General features: G+C 31.4%; 1 protein-coding gene across 6 annotated transcripts in view; it reads right to left on the bottom strand.

Moving 5' to 3' along the window:
* Positions 1-22085, bottom strand: part of LOC117105698 (attractin-like) — a 28857-nt gene that overhangs the window by 5063 nt on the left and 1709 nt on the right. For 2 of the 6 annotated variants that reach the window (XM_033246928.1, XM_033246929.1), the window contains exons 2-21: positions 18317-18403; positions 17434-17547; positions 15427-15549; positions 14741-14916; positions 14462-14618; positions 13244-13346; positions 11251-11470; positions 10619-10805; positions 9428-9582; positions 7927-8079; positions 7242-7492; positions 6910-7027; positions 5878-6057; positions 5088-5288; positions 4876-4947; positions 4122-4281; positions 3586-3641; positions 2801-2965; positions 2114-2268; positions 270-413 (exon numbers count right to left, since the gene is read on the bottom strand). In XM_033246928.1, the coding sequence (XP_033102819.1) occupies positions 270-413; positions 2114-2268; positions 2801-2965; positions 3586-3641; positions 4122-4281; positions 4876-4947; positions 5088-5288; positions 5878-6057; positions 6910-7027; positions 7242-7492; positions 7927-8079; positions 9428-9582; positions 10619-10805; positions 11251-11470; positions 13244-13346; positions 14462-14618; positions 14741-14916; positions 15427-15549; positions 17434-17547; positions 18317-18403 (2977 nt within the window). Of the gene's footprint in view, positions 1-49; positions 188-269; positions 414-434; positions 694-2113; positions 2269-2800; positions 2966-3585; positions 3642-4121; positions 4282-4875; positions 4948-5087; positions 5289-5877; positions 6058-6909; positions 7028-7241; positions 7493-7926; positions 8080-9427; positions 9583-10618; positions 10806-11250; positions 11471-13243; positions 13347-14461; positions 14619-14740; positions 14917-15426; positions 15550-17433; positions 17548-18316; positions 18404-22085 lie in introns of those variants that run through there. The other 4 variants (XM_033246930.1, XM_033246931.1, XM_033246932.1 and 1 more) reach the window with 3 other exon arrangements.

Raw genomic sequence — 22085 nt, 5'->3', positions numbered from 1 at the left:
CCAAGTCACGCGATAGAACATTCCACGGTCCTCTAAATCCCTGCCTTACCTGTCTGAGTTGGCGCGCCTCCCATAAGTCCCTGATTTTAAGGACTGACAGGAAAAAGAGCAGCGAGATCACAAAACAACAAAACGAAGCGCTTAAGAACACCATGATATTAAGGTCATTGCCTTGGATTGTAGTGACCTGGTTTTGAAAAGAAACAAAATGAACGTGCATTGCATTAGTGGTCAGTCAGTGCTGGGAAGTAGCTATCTTTCAACCTTACCTGGCGGAGTCTATACCTGTAGAGAACATGGCGCACTCGCCAACCGGCAGTCATTACAAACAGCATAAGAATCAAACTGCTCACAAATATAAGCACAATTTCAAGTACGATACGCAATAAATCGTTGTGGTATTTCAGTGTAACCTGCATGCAGAAAACAAGCATGTGATAATGAGGATTAAGACAAGCACAGCAAAGACCGAGACTGCAGAATGCTTCACAGACAGACACAACATTTCTAGGTAGGAACGTGGTGCAATATCCGTTTTTTTTTTTTTACCTGCATTGTAATATGTGATTGCAACAAGGTACAGAGTCCAATAACGCCACTAAAGCAAAGCAACAGAACGAAGGCAGCGCTCATGAAGTACATAATGTAGGCTGGCAGTAACCCATCGGCTACATAAATATCTGAAAAGTGCATCTGAAAATGGGAACACCAATGTCGTCACTACATCAATCCATCGACTAAACCTCAAATTCAAGAAGCGGTTGAGGGCGTTCTACATATTCTCCATTCATGATTCCTTTAACAACTTAAAAAGCATTACATTTATAGTGCACAATTGGCTCGTAATTAAAAAAAATTATTGGTAGCTAGCTAGTAATATAAGCAAGGCAAATGGATCACTAGACAATGTTTGAAATTGGATTACTTGAAAGGGATGTGAAAAAGGAATGACAGAGTAGATGCTAGGGATGAAAAGATGATTTGACATAGATGCCAGCTAGGGTTACTTGAAAGGGATGTGAAGATGAATTGACATAGATGATTTGGTATATGACCAACAATATCAATCTCACATGGTGGCAGCATTGAGCTATGCTCAAATGCGCTGGTGGAAATAAACCTGTAGAAATGCACTGGACTGGTACACGTGGACGGTCAGCAAATAGGCTAAAGAAAATCACACTGTTCCACCAATCCCACCTGCTACAGGTGTCATTTTAGACAAAGTGATACACAAGGTAACAAGCTTCCGTACTACATGATACAGGTGTTGATATTACCAGAGAAATATTTCATGTTAAGATGACATGTCACCTGACACAAGTGTAACGATGGTAAAGAAGCATTTAAGGTAAGGCGACATCCAATCTGATTTGGGTTTAACTTTTGAACATTGAAGAAGTATTAAGATATTATGCACTGAACAGCTTGGCACAGGTAATTAGCAAAGATACATCAATTTTTAACACTGCCATATTTATTTCAATGATAACAAAAAAGAGAGAAACTATTTAATTAGTAAGTATAAAAGATAATAATAATACAATTAATTACATGAATGCTTTAAAAAAGTCTAAACAAATAACTTCATCAGATAAATCCATGGTGAGAATCAAAATTAATAAACAAATAATTACGTTACAATATTTATGAAGATAATTACAATATTTATCAATAGAAAAATAATGAACTGCATCAATGGATGATAAATGAAGTAAACATACTTTCATAGTCATTATTTTTACTATTATGTTATTATCATTATCATCATTACATTATCATCATAATTAAGATCACTACAATTATATGATCATATTTAAACATTTTACTAATTCATATATTTTGTTATTCATAATTTTGTTGTCATTATTTTCTATTTTCCCACATATTTTTACTTTCAGGTTATCCAGAAGGTTTGGCTGGGTAAATTTAAAATACATAAAATTATTATAATATATATATTGCTTTTATTATAACATTTATTACAGCTTCATAAATTGTCATTTTAGTATTATTATTATCCATATTATTATTATTACTATTATTATTATTATTATTATTACGATTATCATCCTCATTTTAAAGGAATGGTGTAAAAAGAGTCATAACATACCTCAAACCAGTAAGGAGTAGTGAAGTCATACAGGTATATATAAAACGTTGTGTTTGCATCCTCAGAAAAATCAAACTCATTATGAGTAAATTTGGTGCTGTATTTAGTTGTGACAATTACTCCAGACTCTAGCGGAATCTCTTCCACTTGACAATCTAAAAGAAATCAAGAATTATCAAGATTTAAATGCCATTGGGAGATTTAAACTCTCACTAACACAGATAGATAAGATTAACATAGCATTACCTATATAAGAGTTTGATATGGAATAATCATGCCCATCTGTAATTTGCCATAATATGGGTATGAGATTATATCACCATGTCCTTACCATGGGTAAATGCAGTAAGGGGTATTTGTTGCATAAAATCAGGCAAGGTAAAAAAGATAACCAATTTAGCATTTTCTTGAATATCTGTAATTTATGTAAATGGTTTATTTACATTCATGTACATTTAAATATTAAGAATTGTAGGCATAATATCTATCGGAAATAAATATAGTTTCTTAAATTGGGAGGGACATCAAGTGTTGGTTTAGATGGATCCGTGTGTATAATGCCATGAGTTGTTTATGAAACAAAGAAATTTCAATGTGACAAACTAAATTTTGATGCTAAGTAAATGGAATAAATCTATTAAATAATAAAGGTAATTATAATGTGAAAAGCAGTGAACAAGAACATACTTGTGGAGTAGGTGATGTTCATAGTGACAGGGGACGGCACATTCAGGATGAAATCAATATCACGTTTGTCACGATTCGGCTCCACTAACATATTGATGCGTGTGTAGTAGCTATCTTCCGGCTTTGACAAGTTAAAGTTGTACCGGAAATTCATCTCAAGTTCATCTACAATAAAACAAGATATTCTTTTTAAAATAATGATTACAGTGGTTTAGATTAATGTTCTCTGACTCGTGGCAGGTTTTCTTTTTCACTCTCGCTAGCAGGCTCAACGTAATGGCACCGGTTTTCAATGTTATAAAAAATTTATCACAAACAACAGTATTTACAACAGTAAATATAAAGAAGTAAATAATTAAACAAATAAAGATTTTAAAACCATAACTGTTGGAATTCTGAAAATCTCTAGAGGTAACTTGTAATAACTAGTCGTAACTTGTAATAACTAGTCATAACTTGTAATAACCAGTAATAACTTGTAATAACTAGTCATAAATTGCAATAAGTACTTATAACTTGTAATAACTAGTCATAACTTGTAATAACTAGTCATAACTAGTCATAACTTGTAATAACTAGATATAACTTGTAATAACTAGCTATAACTTGTAATAACTAGTAATAACTTCAAAATTCTGATAGTTGGTGCTGTGCCAATCATAGAAGAATGAGCTAAGTATGTTTATATTTGATGAATGAATGCTGGTCAAAATTATTTATAAATTGGAAATGCCACATAATGGTTCTGAAACATTTGCACAATCTCAATAGTTGGATTCACTTACAGTAACAAGTACCACCATCAGATGGGTTTCCTCTGTATTTTGCTTTAGTATCGCAGCTGAAAAAAAAAGAATAATCTTTAGCACACGGTAAGGAATTCCTTACATTAGGTTTATAATCTGCTCAAGCCCAATTATCTTGGCTCCCAAAGTAAGCTATTAGCAATGTAAGAGATAAAGGTAAATACCACTTGAACTTTTCCCAAAACAGGTAGACAAAATATGGTTACAACAGAGAGTGCATGCGGTGTAAATGAACAATTTTTGTTATTACATAGAAACAAAAATACTAAGATGATATTACATGTTCATATTCATGATTTTGATTATTATATAATATACAATTATATAATTTATTACATTATATAATAATATACAATTACAGGTTTTTTTTTTTAAATTATTAATCATATTCTAGCAGCTATGGTCAAGTAAACAACCACATTGAGATCCCAATAAACTTTTTTAAAACTTAGTCAGCATGGTTGGATTTTTAATGTTAGTGAAGTTTAAAACGAGACAGAAATTATTTGACTTACACGTCGCACATATCACCAATGATTCCTTTGGTAGTACAGTAGCAAGCACCTGTATGGATGTCACATACGTCAGCATTCTCATTGCACACACACGGTGCACAGCTGCCGCCATTCCTAGGGTTACCAAAGAAACCACTGGCACACTCCTCACAATGTTCACCTGTAACAGGAGAGAATCAATTAAATATTAACAATCGATGTTTGACATATTGCTTTCGAGTCCAGGACACTAAACTGCCTGATAGTCCACTCATTTATTGTTATTACAGTAAACCCCTCTTTTGGGACACCCCCATTCAGGGGACACCACTATTAAGGGGACAATTTTCCATAAAACCAGGGAAATACTGTATATCTTTTAATGCTACGGCCAACCCCTATTAAGGTGATGGAGACATTTTTTAAGTGTGCCAAATGGTCAAATATCCCCTACTACAGGGACATTTAATTTTTTTTTTGGGCTAAAATAAATAAGTTGACCTCAAACCCGGGTTTATGTGGGAGCCTCTAAAATTCAGGAGCTGATGGAATGGGGTGAAAACAAACAGCCAGGCCTTGCCCTATTATGCAAAAAGGAATCTCTTCCACAAGACTCTTTTTAAACACTTTTCTTCAATAATAATTTAATAATAATAATAAATTATACAAATCTGAAGTGACTGTTCAATATATTTTAAAGGGTGTTTCCAATTTAGAGAATTAACAATAGTCAGTGTATCCACAAAGGTATTCACAAAATAGATTAGAAACATACCTGCCGTATTATTGGTACAGTTAAGACATGCACTTCCATTCACACATGTACTATGTCCATTACACTGACAAGCTACAGAGGAAAAGAATGGCTTGTAAATTAAAAAATATACAAATCAAGAATCATATTCTTAGATATAAGAATACAATAAAATAATAATATAATACATTAAAAAATATCATCATAAAAAAATTAATTCTGCAACCACTTACATGGACAGCCTATGAAGTTCCATAAGTGGGTATGGCACATTGACATGTTCAAGACCATTTCGGAGCCAGATGAATCCAAAGGTCCCGTAAACCCTCCTTCCATACATGTACCGGTGCCGGTACCTGAACCATCATCGCACCAGCCACAAGCTGGGCTCAACTGGCATTCAGTACAGGATTGATAACCGGAACAATTTGGAGCTAAAGAGAAGCAACAACAAACACTATTAAGCAATTTGTGTTATTGATGATTTAGTATAAATATTAATCATGCTAAATATAAATCATATAGGACACGAGCCATTAATTATACTGTATAAGAGAGCTTAGTCAGCTAAAGTAGTGTCGCTTGCTCAACCATAAACTTTCCTTGGTCCCTGGCGTTTCAACCCCTGGCGCTTCAGATGGAGGGCTGAAATGCAATATTGTTTCAATAGTGCACCATCTTTTGAATGAGACATTAAGTCTTTGACTCTCAGTGTAATATGTCCCCTGTGTACCTCAACATTCACCACCAGAAGAACCAAACTGAAAGTAACTTTCATGTCTAATCATTGGTGTGATTTACACTGAAGAAATGTAATCCAATTAGGATATTATATAAATATTATATATTTCAGGTATGCTTTCTCAATGTTTATCTACTACATAGATGCACAGACTAATGTAATATTTATTAATATAATATATATGCCAGGGACCCTTTGCAAAATTACTTCTTGTCGTGCATTGTAAGCAATCCAGATTCCTATTTCACTACTGACATGGTGAATGGTAACACTTTACTTACGTGGACACTGGCTTTTGATATTGTGCCATTCCATACACAAGCCATATGGGAACGAAGTCACGTACGTGTTCGACTCCACGCACTGCATCTGGTTATTGCACCACATACAGGGTTCATTTTCAGCGCAGCTCTCGCAGGTATTATAATCTTGACAAGTTGCCGGGCACTGGGAGGGTTGGCCTAAAAACGATATTAAAACTCATTCTTTAAAATACTAACAAAATCTTACTGTAATGGGAAAACATACATACTGACTTGGCCTCTTAGCTCAGTTGGCAAAGCATTTAAACATTAATTGGAGGCTTTTTGGTTTTAATTTCGATGGAAACAATACATTTTCCTCAAAAATAATACCAAGTCAGATACAGTATTGAGGGATAATATGGTTAAATGAATGACTGATAAGTTGAGAAATAATAATAATAATAATTTAACCGTTTTATATATAAACAAGAATCTCCTAAAATTTTTTGAGGGCTGCTTTTGAGAAAAAAAACACATGTCAATCCCTGTTTAAAAGACGATTTTATACATAAGAATAGCTGGTAAAAATTTATTAGGTTTGTTTTCTTGCTTAAATTAAATTTATGTAATTCATAATATGTGCCCTGAAAATTGTTGAAGGGGTGGGAAAGATCTTACAGGCACATATATCAGTATTCACAGATACATATATCCTTTAGGCTTAATTTTCGAGTAACTGCCACTCGTCGTTTTTATACATTAACTGTTCGTAATGTAACCCTAGTCTTTGTGAAAATGTCCCTCTTTGTCTCCCTTGCATGTCCTGTTATATGGACGAGTCTAGGGCTTCTCTGTTCCTTTATCGATTCGTTTCTCTTGATGCGATGTTTTTGATTCTGTATGTTCTCTATGTTGAATTTGTATTAAAGTGATGAATAAACAATTTCATCACTTTAATACAAATTCAACATAGAGAATTTGTATTAAAGTGATGAAATTGTTTATTTATTAAAGTGATGAATAAACAATTTCATTATTATATTAGAATAAACTCATAAAATTACTTACTTGAGCCAATCACTTTTGTGATGCATTTTATTCTGTTCCAAACACATCTGTCTTCATGGTAATTACAAGCAGCGCACGAACGGTAAAAACTGCACAGTTCCTCTTCAGGGCATGTCGACTACAAGAAAATACATAATTATAATTTTCATTACTATAAATTTAATAATAGTTTTTATTTTTTCCAAATGTACTGTTTTGTGTTATGTGTTCTTATGTGATAATTACTATCTTCAAATTTTACTACACCAGAAAATAGTGCCTCGCAAGCAATTGGCCAGATTTGAAATCAAATTCCAATTTCTCGATTACTCGTAATAACTATTCTAACTTACGTTAGCCGGACATTCTCTAGAACACTCTCCATTGCACCATCCGCAACCGAACCGGTCCAGGCAATCAGTGCAAGATTTGAGCGAACTGCATTCAACCATTTCATGTTGAGGACATAAAAGCAGGCTATAGTTGCCTGACTCCCTAGAGGCTTGACTAGCTGGAATGCATTCCTCAAGCTGTATGTCATAGGCACATTTTAATCCAGGTTTACCTTGGATACAGTCTGCCTCACTCAATGCAGAACAGTTACCTGGAAAAAAGGTAAAAAATAAAGTAAATCAGGAGATATATTAATAAAATTAATAATAATACTAACAGGCCTGTATATGGGGTTTAATGGTTCGGGAGAACCCTCTTTTTTAGCAAACCCCCCTCTTTTCTGGCAAAACCCCCTCTTTAAATTTCCCAAATCCAAATAAGTCAATTATTCCCAAATATAACAATTTGGAATGTAACATAAAATCAACTTGGAAATTATTTGTGTTAGGCCAAGTTGACATAGGCAAGATTAACCACCCATAATGATTGTAACATGAAAATAATGATAAAGCAAGAAGATAATTATATAAGACTGATTATAGTAATAACAATAACAACAAAAAATATATACTATTTAATAATTAATAAGGTTTAAAACTATCAAAGTTATAGTACAAGCTATGTAAGTGGATACTATTAACTTACCAAGCTCATATATGAGAATATCTCTGAACATCTGACCATTGAAACCACCAGTAACAACCATGCTTTGTTCATAAGTAGCAGCTGCGTGGCCATAACGAGCAATGTCCTTAGGTAACGCACTAGTGGCTGGAATACTGCTCCACACACCACATTCTATAAATATATATGAAATAAAAATGAAGCATGTTGTGGCAAAGAGGCAAGTTGTAGCAAAAAATTAAATTCAAGTTATTGGTTTTTTTTCAAATATGTAACCTTTAAGATGAGGGGTCATTCATTGAAATTGGATATTTTAAACCTTAGTTATTGGGGAGTGAATGTACAGCACTCCTAGATTCAAGATAAAAACATTTTTTAAGTTATTGCCATTAGTGCATACATTGTTTAATAGAATTAACTACTACATTAACATAAACAATTTGTTGACCATTTCCAGAGCTAAGACTTTAGAACATCATTAATTAGACATCAAACTTTGATCTATAGTGAAAAATAAATTTTGATTTTTAGATCATTTTTTGAGCTGTCTTATGTTATAGCTCATTTACTCAATATTAGCCTCCGTGACAACTTAACCATTTTGCCACGACATGCCTCAAATTTTTAAAGATATAGCACCCTCAACCTAAATAATATGATTAGTGTTGCATCATATGATTCATTGTGATCCTTTGTTTTTCATTTCCTTTTCTATCAAGTCCATTGATTGACATTATTAGCATTGGAAGAATAATTTAATTATGTTCATGCAATGATATGGCAGTTTTCTAGAGTAAAGAATTTGTGAACAAAATTGTATATACAGCAAGTTTTGATTCTCCTGATGATGGTCAGAGCAATCGCACCGAAACGTCGAAAAACCAACTTGACCTCAAAACACATATTTTTTACACAAGGTATACCAAAAGTTTCATGATTTTGTTATTTATACTCGCCATGCAAACCTTCAATAAATATTAGGTTTTGATGAGTTGATCATTACAAATTTTTGAAATATACAATATATACCATAAAAACTTGAATAGAAGCCCTGGGTTTCTTCTTTTTTCAGGACCCATGGATGGGCTACTTTTTGAGATCGGCCTCTTTTTAAAATTACTGTTGCAAACTAAAGAAAGAGGCTTCTTTTGAAATGAATGCTGTAAATTTTGGAATAGCTACAACACTACATTTTTCAACTATGGAATTCGAAATTCTGTTTGATATTTTTAATTTTTAACCATGTTAGTACAATAAAATAATTACGATACTGACACACTATCATAATAACTAAAGATAATGTCAGTCTGATTGTAAGTACTATCTTAAAAGAAGCCCATATTATCTTCATTTGAAGCCCATGGGTTTCTTTTCGAGATTACTTTTGCAAACTAAAGATGGGGCTTCTTTTCTAGATGGGCTTCTTCTCGAGATTAAGCCCATGGGGCTTCTATTAGAGGTTTAATGTACGGGCTTCTATTCGAGGTTTTACTGTACTATTATAAACTGTATGTGACACTACCTAAATCGTAGGCCATAAATTCACTGGAGTAGCATTTGGCACCATTGCTACTCCTGGTGTCATTATGCATGTTTCCTCCAAACACAAACATGATGTCATCAATTAGCACGGCCGAGTGTAAGTATCTGGGCAGGCTACTCTCCTTTAGAGTAAACCTATAAATTAAAGCAACACAAGAAAATAATTAGTACACTCACAATTGGTCTACAAGGGAAGTTTAGAAGAGTAAATTTCCTTCCCGCTAAGAGCCCGTTTAAATATCTGCATTATTAAAGACCATCCTAATAGACTTATAATTGTATATTACAAGTTACTGATGTATTGTCAAATTCAGATTCAATAACATTTATTTCCATTAAAAATGCAATGAACATGGTGGCATTACCTAGAGAGCAACCTGCTTGTAGTAGGAATCCCATAAACAAAACAACATTTGACAATAATGTAAATAACAAAAAGTAAATATAACATAGTAATATAAATATATATTTCCATTTTAAAAATGAAAAATGCCAACAATCATCATTTTTGAAATTAACTTGCTTATTTTATAGTAACATAAAAATCATCAACTTGAACATAAAAATTAATGTATTAAAAAGATTTCTACCCACAATTTTACTATAATTTAGAATCATTTTTAGAATAATTATCCATTATAAAAATTTTGAAAATTCAAGTTAGTAATTTGTATGTAACTGTAAAATGAGCAAATAAATTTTACAATTAATTTTTTTAATGATTTTTTATCATGTTCATGGAACATCATTGAATTATTCTTTATTCAGAAACAAAAAAAAATGTAACATAAAACCCAGGTCATGGATTCATCAAATACATGCAGAGTATCAACTTTTACCAATAAAACAAGGATGTGTTAAATCTTAACAAAGTAAGTGCTAAGCAGCTTTAGGACTAAGGTGCTTGCTTCAAATCCCAGCAGAGTTGTAGCTGAAGAAAACTAAGGATGGGTGGTAGACATTTGGGGGTGGGTGCGTGATAATATTGGTAAACTTTAAATAATAAGAGTGGATTATAAGGATGGAAAAGTGGGTTAATAAGGGTGGGTGGAGGGTGTGAAATTAGCTTTAGACTGGGTGGAAAATTCAAGGGAGGGTGGCCCCGCCCTCCTCTGCCTACAATAACTCCATCCCTGTCCCAGAATGAGAATAAATGCCAAAAACTTCTTACCAAGCTTGCATATCAACATCATAACTATGTAGTTCAGTTGAAATATATTGATCAGAACTGGGTATCTGGCTCTGGAATCCTCCATGCAGGTAAACCTTGCGCCGTTTAGGGTCATACACCGACGAATGTCCGTAGGATCCTTCCACGTAAGCACCCTGTGTTTCATGCTGCCTCCACGTATCATTTGCTATTAAATTACAGAAAAAATAATAAAATAACGCTGATAATATTAGATATCAAAAAAATAATAAAAAAAATAATAAAATAACACTAATTATACATCATAATATTAAACTAACAATATAAACAAATAAACATTAATAAAAGTAAATAAATATAATAATAATAAAAAAACTCTTCAAAATAAACAGTGAACATTTTTGTCTTGTGTATCACTGGAGGTTATTGATCCTTTTAAACAGTTTTTCAATTCAATTTATTTCCCTTTATTGTTGCATTGTCATACACGACACAAAAATATAATATAACATGATACAGTAGTATTGTCGACTTCAAATAACTATGCAATATTGTTTACTATGTTTTAACTGAATTTTGAAAGGATTTTTCCCTATCTTTAAACAAATAATATAGTTGAAGTAAAAATAAACTTTAAAAAAGCAGTCTCTTACTAAAGTCATACTCCTGCACAAGGTTTGTGTATCCATAGGATGGGTTGAACCCAAAGAACACGAGCATTCTATTATCAACCACATGTGCTGTGTGCCCCTCCACAGCTACAGCATTAGTTGTAGTCAAGTTCACATCCCAAGTTTTATTAAATGTGTCAAACGCCCACAGTTCATTGGTTGTCTTGCCATCAACATCGCCCCCAAACATGTATATAAAATCCTAGTGATAATGAAAATAAGATCAGAGATCAAAGTTGAGGTTAAGTGGGGTTGAAGCAGGTGTGATGCAATGGTTATTAAATGTGTCAAAAGCCATCAGTTCATTGGTTGTCTTTCCACCAACATCACCCCTGAACATGTGATAGAACTCTAGTGATAGTTGAGGTTAAGTAGGAATGAAGCAAGTGTGACGTAATGGTAGTGTTATTCTGGGGCAGAGTATAAATAATTGAAAAACCAATGTTGATGAATATCTACAGAAAATAAAAGGACTAATAAGAGATAAGATACTCATAATTGCAATACATAACATATTGATCCTCAAGGGGTCTACTCTGCTCTTAATTAAACGTATGCATTTAGTCGGGAAACTATGGGTTGTGACCCGAAATTGGTCCATAGAATATTGTTTGGCAGGTCATCAAATTTGGGTCGTGAAGCCAATTTTTTTGGGTCGCTTTATCAATACGACTGATCACAGTACAAAAGGTTAGGTCTAGATATAATTTGTTGTATTTTGTTGTAATTCTTCAGTGCTTTTTGTTTTTTCGTCACTTCACAGGGATTTCTCTTCTTTATCTTACTCGACTCCTTGTTTATTTTATATGTGTCATGTAAATATTTTGTTCTCATTATCTCCTTGGAAATTGAAATTTGATTAAAGAAAAAATAAATGACACTTTCAAATGAATTAAACTACCATATTCATCATCATTAATATCTTTCATAATTTCACCGTCATTATTTTCACTGTATTTCTGCTGCTTTCATTATTACCTTCATCGTTGTCATCATCATCATATTCGTTCGTTCGTTCGTTCATTCATCTTTGTCATTATAATCATCATTATCCTAATCAAAACTGTCTGGTTTTATTATAGAAGCATAAATGGACACTGTGTAAATCGTAGGATCGAATGTGAATTCCATAGTTAATACAGAGGCTGCATAATTATTGAATACTGCTCCAGGGTCTTAACTATGCTACTTTGGGAAATAATTTGAAGCACATATAGCAGTCCTTGGCTTTTGCACTATGTAAAAACCATCATCATAGATTACTGTTATAGCTCAATGATAACGTATATTTATTCATGAACGATCTCATAAATTAAAAGAGGAATGATTACTAATCAATAAGAAGGCATTGTAAGGTCACAAGGATAAAGTCATTTAAATAATTAGCATGTGAAAAATGTCATCACATCTCAACAGATGTTTTGCGTCTTTGAAATTGTGGAAAATTTAATATAAAGATAAATACTTCTGTCACATTCTATACAAGAAATGGCTCGTACATAAGTAGACAGCTAAACTTTATAAATACAGATGAATAATTTATGAAGCCAGCGATTAATTCATCACAACAAAATACAAATGAAAATGTATCTAAATTCAGCAAAGATATAATAGTTATATAGTGACTCATATTAAGGTAGAAATATACAATCATATGAATCACATCTACTGTACACTAATATAAGCCATAGGTAAGTATCAGAAAAATTTATCATGACAATATTAATAACGATTCTGATAATAGATAGTGAACTTAAATTCCTTATCATCCTAGGAAACATATTTGCATTCATTTGGGAAGTAATTCGGATATTTCTTATTCATCTCACACAGTACTAATTAAGTATTTTTCCACAATGCATTGCACAAGAGAACCTGCTTCGAAAAGATAATAAAAGCATTTTATATCTTCTCTTTATAATAATAATAATATGATGCTATATATCTCCAGAGATGCTTAAAAATAAATATATACCTGGTAGAGTACAGCCGAGTGTCCATATCTTTGAAGAGGTGTTGTAGATGGATCAGTGAAAATCTGTTTTTCAATATTCTGGCCTGATGCCTCTAAATCATATCTAAAAAATTAAAAAAAAATTATTTAAAAATATTACTATTGAATATAAATATGTTGAGAAAATACAGCATATCTATTTCTGAGGCACTGTACAACACTATCAGTTGAGTAGTTAAGATTTCGGATCTACTTCATCTAACAACAAATGAATTTCCACCTACGGAAAGAAAATAATCAATGTCGCCATATCAGTGTAATTTACAGCAATACAAAAGATGAAAAGGACAGAACTACATGTATGCCTTATTATAATAAATAAGTCACTAAGGAAAAAACTGCATATATACGGTAAGCAGGATCCCTGGCATTTAATAGCGAGCATCTTAACTGCTGCACCACATTATTTTCTCTCATTTATAATTCTGCCAAATTCCTATAAATATTCCTTGCTTCCTTAATCTATTTGAATGATGGTGATTTGCCTATAAATGAGCATAATAATAATGCCATACTCATATATGGGCACCATGATATCATGTCACACTCAAATTTGGCAATATCATTGTATAAAAGTAATACACACATATACATATAATGTCCATATATGGACACTATATGTCACAGCCAAATATGGGAATATCATCACATATAATATACTCATACATGTATATGGGCATAATTCATAATTCATAATTTTATTTCACTCAAAACGTAATGAGTCTGGTAGGCAAAAAAGGTAACATGTCCCTGTACAAGAGGCCTACCAGAGAAACAATGATAAAGGCAAAGACATAATAATAAAAATGATAGTAATAATAATAATAATAATAATAATAATAATAATAAATTATTATCATGTCATACCCAAATAAGGCAATATCATTGTATATAATACCCATATATGAAATAATATAGAAAAATATTTTGCCTTTAACAATACAATATAAAACTGAATAAACTGAAACTTATTTTAAATACCTCAATAATATAGATATTATGGTGGATAAATTTTATAATTTAATAATTTTCCAAAAAAAATTCTTCAACTACTTAATTGCATCAATCCACAAATGATAGCCATGCATTTATTAAACTTGAGAATTAAGAAATAGAAAGGAATGAAACAATAAACTTAGGGTTCACCAAATGGAAAACACAACCAGCATGAATACTTACTGTACTAAAGCAATGTACTGATCACTGTCAAAGAAGAATCCACCAATGTTCCAAATGTACTGGTTGTCAATGACCATAGCATGTGATGCTTTGCCCACTAAAGAGGTCTCTCGAACTTGCCACACTCCTTCAGATGGTTCAGTTTTGCAGTCAAGGCCTGAAACACAAACATGTCATTATAATTCAATCTTGTAACATTTATATTTAATTATAAATAGCATAATGTTACAAGGTAAAAAAGAAACTAGATTAAAATACCTTGTACTGTGGAAGACATACCTTTGTATCCTGCAGAACATTGGCAGCCATTATTGTTACAAATACCATTAATACTACAGTTGGATGGACACTGGTCTAGGCCGCAGCTTTTGCCATACCAGTCTGGGTAACAGTTACACTGCAGGTCGGAGGTACAGCTCCCTCTATTTGAACACTCAGAAGGACATGAGTTCACACTGAAAAGTAAAATAATTTGCATTTAATCAAAAAGTATGCCTAAGGACCTACAGGCCTGACCCAATGGTGGTGCTACCGGGGCATCTGCCCCTCCCCCTCTCCCGTCGGACAGGCCTGAACCTTCCACTCATAATACGCCACAAACAAGGTCGTTGAATCAAAAATTAAAATATTAATTTGCTTCATATCAAAATAATGTTTTTTTGATTGGTAATCTCAAATATTGTGGTCTAAAAGCACAGTTTTGACCATACTATGTATGCTAAGCCATAAAAACTCTCCCTGTGAACCCTATATTTCTTTTTCTAAGCCGTCAACCGAGGCTCTAGTTAGCTCCTACTGTAGGTTCAGACTCCTCCGTTGGACATGTCAGAACCTTTGTTAGCAAATTTCTGGTCTAAGATAATGAATTAAAAAAATTTGTATAGAATTTTCATTAATGTTAATGAAGCTGAGAGAATTTTACTGATAAGATAGGAAAATATGTTGTTGGTTTAAGAGTTGCATACCTGTAAGATATATTAAATCCGTCGAGGGTATATGCAGCATCGCTATAAAAATGTAAATATGCATAGCCTGACGTAGCCCTCATTTCATGATCTACATTAACATCTTTATGTTTTATAAGACCACTGTAAGTAAAAGAAAAAAAAAAACAACACCATAAAAACCCTAAAAAAAAACAATGAAATGTCAATGTGTTATAATACTAAATAAATCATTCAATATTCCATCCCCATGGCTTTACATTATCTACTGAACACTTATACTTGGCTTTAGTCAGTCTCAAAGTTGCTCTGAAAATATATTAATTGTATTCGTTTTTGGAGGATAAGATCAATTTCAAATATCAGGGCTCTCATGAGGGATTTTTAGTATGCTAATTGTTTGATTGCCTTCGAGTGTGGCGCTACTCACTTTCCTCCTACACACTTCAATCAATGTCTCAAGAAGCAATTCAATAAAATAAACTATCACATGGGAAAAATTATGAAGATGATACTTGCTTCTAGAAACAAACTTGTCATTTTTCAAGCTACAGTAAATAAGAGATTTCAAAATGTGCTATACAATATAGAAACTGTAATATATCAAGTTTTGTTATTCTGGTCACCTTTATTCATAATTGTTTTATTTTGATGTTACGGTCCAATTCATAAACTCATGTCATGCTTGGTATTGTTAATTGTTATTCCTATGTACAGTGTATGTGTATTGCAGGTGAAATCTCTTTACTGATGATGGTAATTGACCTACCGAATCATGTTTGGTTTGGGCCCCATAAAGGCCACAGTATTAAATGTAGGCACTCGCCTATAATAAAGTTTAAGGCAGTTGTGTTGTTTATAGTATATATTAAGTTGAGTATTGAAGCCCAGCTCCATAGGAAATTTTTTTTTAAATATGTTGCAGAACACATGAAAAGCACACTTGACGAAAGTTGACCTACAGTACCGAAACATGTTTGGTTTGAGGCCGTAAAGGCCACTGTACTAAATTCGGCATTCGCCCATTTATAATGAAGTTTAAAGCAGTTGTGTTTTTTATAGTATATATTAAGTTGAGTATTAAAGCTAAGCTCCAGAGGATTTTTTTTTTTTTTTTTTTTTTTTTTTTTTTTTTTTTTTTGCGTTGGAGAACTCATTTTACTAAGGCACGAAAAGCATACAGTACTTGACGAAAAACTTGCAGGCGGTTAATGAGATGCAGAATTTTGTTTAAAAATTGGGGATAAAAGTCTGAAAAAACGTGGACCCTTTTTCCCGCTATTTTAGATAAAAATAACATTAAATATTCAAAAATCTGTATCCTACTAACTGCTTCACAGTTTTTCGTCAAATGCTTTTTAATTGTCTTAGAAAAATCAGTTCTACTGTACAAAATATCAAAAAAACAACATTTCCTTCAGAACCTAGATTTAAAATTCTAAGACAGTAAATAATTGCCTTTCAAAATCTTTATTTGTAAAATTGTACTGAACCATTAAAATGGTACGCAACTAATTAAAAAATATAGCCATGGAAACGAAAGTGACATGACAAATTATTATCTACATAATGGATTCAACGTCTGCACAATAATAAAAATTTAGTAAAAAATTAATCAAATAATTACTACAGTACGTTTCCACTATAAACCAATACTGTACAAAATACATCTGTTTTAATAATAATGATAATGGCATCTTTTAAGGCACACATATCCATCTCTGATAAAATACCACAATTACTATTTTACTGTAGTACAAAAATTAAAATAAGCTCAGCTCTTAAAAAAAAAAAAAAAATACAGAAAAAATAAAAAGTAAAAGTATATTTGCTAATAATTTCTACACTTAAGCAAATATCTGCAAGACATACTGTAATATAAGCAGTTCGCACATTATATTTTTTTAGATATTATAGCTATTTTTACTTTGGTATGGGAAATGAACAAGCATCAGATGTCACAAGTTTTATACTATTACTAATAGGAGAGATTAATCCTTGAATAATAATGACCAATAAATTACTCACCTAAAAGCAGCTAACTGACGTGAAAAAACTGAGTCACCATCATACACATACAGGTAATCCCAGCTACACTCGGTTGAAAAAGTTTCTACTTTCAAATCTATTGTTGAACCTGGCCTTGAATTGAAAAAGAAAAGAAAAAAAAAAAAAATGGCCTTGAATTGAAAAAGAAAAAAAAAAAAAAAAAAAAAAACAACAATGAATAGGTATAAGGGAAAGCAAAGTAGGGACCAGAATTTTGATGAAAATATTGATTTTTCAGGATTAATACTCAATTTGCATAATTCTATAGGGAATATTTTTTTTCAGCAATTGACGTTAAAGACCTGTCTGAAAAAATTTGGTACCTCTTAAAATTTAAATCAAAACATTAGTCAGTATTCAGTATAATTTGTTGTTATTGTTTAAAATTCATTTTACAATTTTACATAGGAATAAAATGCAACAGTCCACATACAAATACATTTCTACAGAGAAATGCAAAATTCTGCATATTAAGATTTTACCCAATAATGCACAGATGAACAATTTTCACTGATTTACGGATGTTTTAAAACCCTGAAACTATCACTGTTTAGCAAATCAAATGGTCTACATACTGTATGCAAAAAACACAGGATTGTATGATGCATATGCTATATAGTTACTCATACTTTACATCATATCCTTTCAATTGCTTTGCATGTACTATCTCCTGTGAATGCAAACACAGCAAGTATATTTATACTTCCATGGTCTGATTAGGATCACAGACCCACAACAGGCACTAGACACCACTGACAGCTCTAAATGACATTTGCTTTTTAATGGATCTACTGTACAAGAAAGTAATGAGCTTTGCTTTAAATATTTTATAATGAACATGCTATTGTATTTGTTTACTTACTTGCCACTGTCTAATAGCCAAGTACATTTACTATTTGTAGAATAGTCACCTGCAGATTCATGAATAATTCCTGACGTGGAATTCAATCTGTAACAAGATAACCATAAAAAATAATTAATAGCAGCAGCAATAATAATAATAATAATAATATTATTTCTATATAATAATAATATTTAATAATAACAATAATAATTATAATTATTATAATTATTATTATTATTATTATTATTTTATTATTTTATTATTATTGTTGTTTCATTTCATTTATACTGTCTTTGAAACAAACATAACAAAACAAAGAACAGACACATTAGGAAGTAGACGGGATTGTCAAAAAGTGAACAGAATCAATTATCAAGTGACTCACCAACCTCCTACTGTATATATAAATTAATTATTTAAGAACCAAAAACTGTAAAAGTTGTATGACTGTACATTGTTAAAAGATCACTTTTTTATTGAGTTCAAACGCAAGGTATTATTATTATTTTCATTTTTATTATTAAATTAATATTATTATTATTATTATTATTATTATTATTATTATTATTATTATTATTATTATTAATGATTTAACTATAGAAAGATGCTTTAAGTAAAAACATTAACTAATGATGTACAGTATTAAAACCATCTTACCCTTTTCAACTAACAAGACAATTCTGTAACTAACATTTAATTTAGACACTAGAGTATCAAGTGTGTGTGTGTGTATTTTGCAAAATATTATGGATATATTAATATATATATAAATTAGCATTACAACATTTCCTGAAATAACTTTAACATGATAATTAATACATTATAGTTGGCTGATTTTTAAAAGTAATTTGCAGTAAATCTATAATAAAATTAAATTATTTCCTGTATTCATAACATTAAAAATAACATGCTTTGTTAGTTGATTAGTAATTCTAGATAGTAAAATTCCTCTAAATTATTTGTTGATTTTCATGTTTCTAAATTTATTGGAATTTATAGATTGTTCCAAGATAGTACATTACATGGTAAACAAATACAAATTTGACCAGATCTTGTACTACATCACTCTTTATGCAACATAATGGAGTTTCTGCAGCTGTTAAACTGCATATTGGACTTTGTACTATTCAAATAACTGTGACAATATTGATAAATTACTTGTTTAATACAAATATTTGGAATAATTATTTATTTGCATAATTATTTATAGTCATGTCATAAAAACATTTGGTCCTTGTTTAAGATAAGAATGTTTCAAATACACTTAATCTAACGAAACTAATTTTCATATTTACAGTACTAATTTTTAATAAAGAATGCTTATTTTTTATATGAGCTATTTTGTAAAAACACGCTGTGGGTGAGGTGTGATTTACCTTGTAAATTTATAATGATGTCACCAGTTCCTGTTACCACAAAGCAAATATTTTTATTTTTTTGCTAGAAGGTGTGGTTGTCTGCTCTGCATTTAATGTGTAATTTCCTTCCATTTATTGTAAAAAAATCTCAGTGGTTTAACATGTCAGATTTTTTAAATTAATCTGAATTTGACTCTAATTCATCTACTACTTGCCATTTTATTGTTAAATGATTTTCAAAGTAATGTGATAAATTTAGCTCTGATTTTACATATAGTTTGCACTATCTAATTTACAAACCAGATGAAATTATTTGAGCAAATAACTTTTTATATATTACTGTAGATAAATCAAAAATGAAGGAAAAGAACTAGACTGATGAATGCAAACTATAAGTGAAGCTTAAAGCTAAAAATCATGGCCTACTTTATAACAGCTAGTAATTTAAATAAACATTCTAAAAATGCTAAATTTTAAAATTTGATCCAGTGGTCGAAATGGACCAGTTGCTAAAAAAATTAATTTAAGGGGATATGATTTAAAAGAATTAGAATTTTGTAATTTACATTCATTTGTATAAAAAACCCTTTTTTCTCACCACTTCCAATTGAAATTTAATAACTTGGATTCATCATGGAGTATATACCTCCATGGTTCCACAACAACAAAAATGTCACTGTGTCACTCAAAAAAAAACAAAAAAACTTTTTGTTCATTTAAAATCATCAAACAACTTCCAGTGTAATTCAGAATTAAAAACAAGCTTTTATTAATACTGTACTACTGTAGCCCAGGTTTATGGAAAGCAAACAGTATTAATATATGTAACTCTAAATTGATGGGGAAAGTATATTCCCATTCGCAATTCACATAAAAAAGCTTACATTTGTCAGATTTTTAAAATTAATCTGAATTTGACTCTACATCATCTACTACTTGCCATTTTATTGTTAAATGATTTTCAAAGTAATGTGATAAATTTAGCTCTGATTTTACATATAGTTTGCACTATCTAATTTACAAACCAGATGAAATTATTTGAGCAAATAACTTTTTATATATTACTGTAGATAAATCAAAAATGAAGGAAAAGAACTAGACTGATGAATGCAAACTATAAGTGAAGCTTAAAGCTAAAAATCATGGCCTACTTTATAACAGCTAGTAATTTAAATAAACATTCTAAAAATGCTAAATTTTAAAATTTGATCCAGTGGTCGAAATGGACCAGGGCCTAAAAGAATTAATTTAAGGGGATATGATTTAAAAGAATTAGAATTTTGTAATTTACATTCATTTGTATAAAAAACCCTTTTTTCTCACCACTTCCAATTGAAATTTAATAACTTGGATTCATCATGGAGTATATACCTCCATGGTTCCACAACAACAAAAATGTCACTGTGTCTCTCCAAAAAAAAAAAAAAAATTTTTGTTCATTTAAAATCGTCAAACAATTTCCAGTGTAATTCAGAATTAAAAACAATTGCTTTTATTAATACTGTACTACTGCAGCCCAGGTTTATGCAAAGCAAACAGTATTAATATATGTAACTCTAAATTGATGGGGAAAGTATACAGTATTCCCATTCGCAATTCACATAAAAAAGCTTACATCTATTTGTACTGTAGGTTTAGGGATTTTATTTAGTTTAACTTGCTACAGGTGCAATAGGAAATTAGCTGTTACAGGTGTAACAGCTAATTCAGGTAATTCACTTGCAGCTTAGTCTTCCTTCATTGGCCGTGTTTTTAATTGATGATTTTGTTGCCAAGAGAATTCAAATAAATGCTTCAAAAAAACAAAAAAAAATACTTGATTTTAACGTAAAAAGTACAACATACATGTACTCCAACAATAACATAATTTATACTGTAGAATAATAGATCTGAACAAATAACATGAAAGATCATTTTAAATAAATAAAACTGTTGTACTGTAGGTGTGCTTAATAATATGCTTATTAAAGGCAGTCTTTATTTATCTACAGTTTTACAAACATTTTTGTGACAATGAGGGTGAGTTACAACCACCATAACTTTAGGATGTTAATTCAAATAATACTGTATAGGCCCTAAAGCCTAATATTTTTATTTTATTTTTTATCTTATGGTACCATGTATTTACCTAGCCTATCATAGACTGCACTTTCACTAACATCATCACAAAACATCTGTCTACAGTACTCAGACCCAGTACTTGCTTGGCTTATCATCTAGTGTAGGCCTAGGCCTAGTAGTAGTAGTACTCATAACGGTAACAGGTCAAAACGGCAAAAAACCAAAACGGCAATAAGTCAAAACGGGAACACTTATAGACCAGGACGGCAATGGGCCAAATCGGCAAGACCAAAATGGCAATAAGTCAAAACGGCAACACTTCCACAATGACATACAGTACTGTATGGTAATTGGCAAAACGGCTAAAT

Source organism: Anneissia japonica, unplaced genomic scaffold (assembly GCF_011630105.1).
Source record: "Anneissia japonica isolate Jap-2015-1 unplaced genomic scaffold, ASM1163010v1 scaffold287754_len4335492_cov202, whole genome shotgun sequence".
Lineage (NCBI taxonomy): Eukaryota > Metazoa > Echinodermata > Crinoidea > Comatulida > Comatulidae > Anneissia > Anneissia japonica.
Note: the sequence above shows the minus strand (reverse complement) of the source record. Positions and strands in the feature narration are given on the sequence as shown.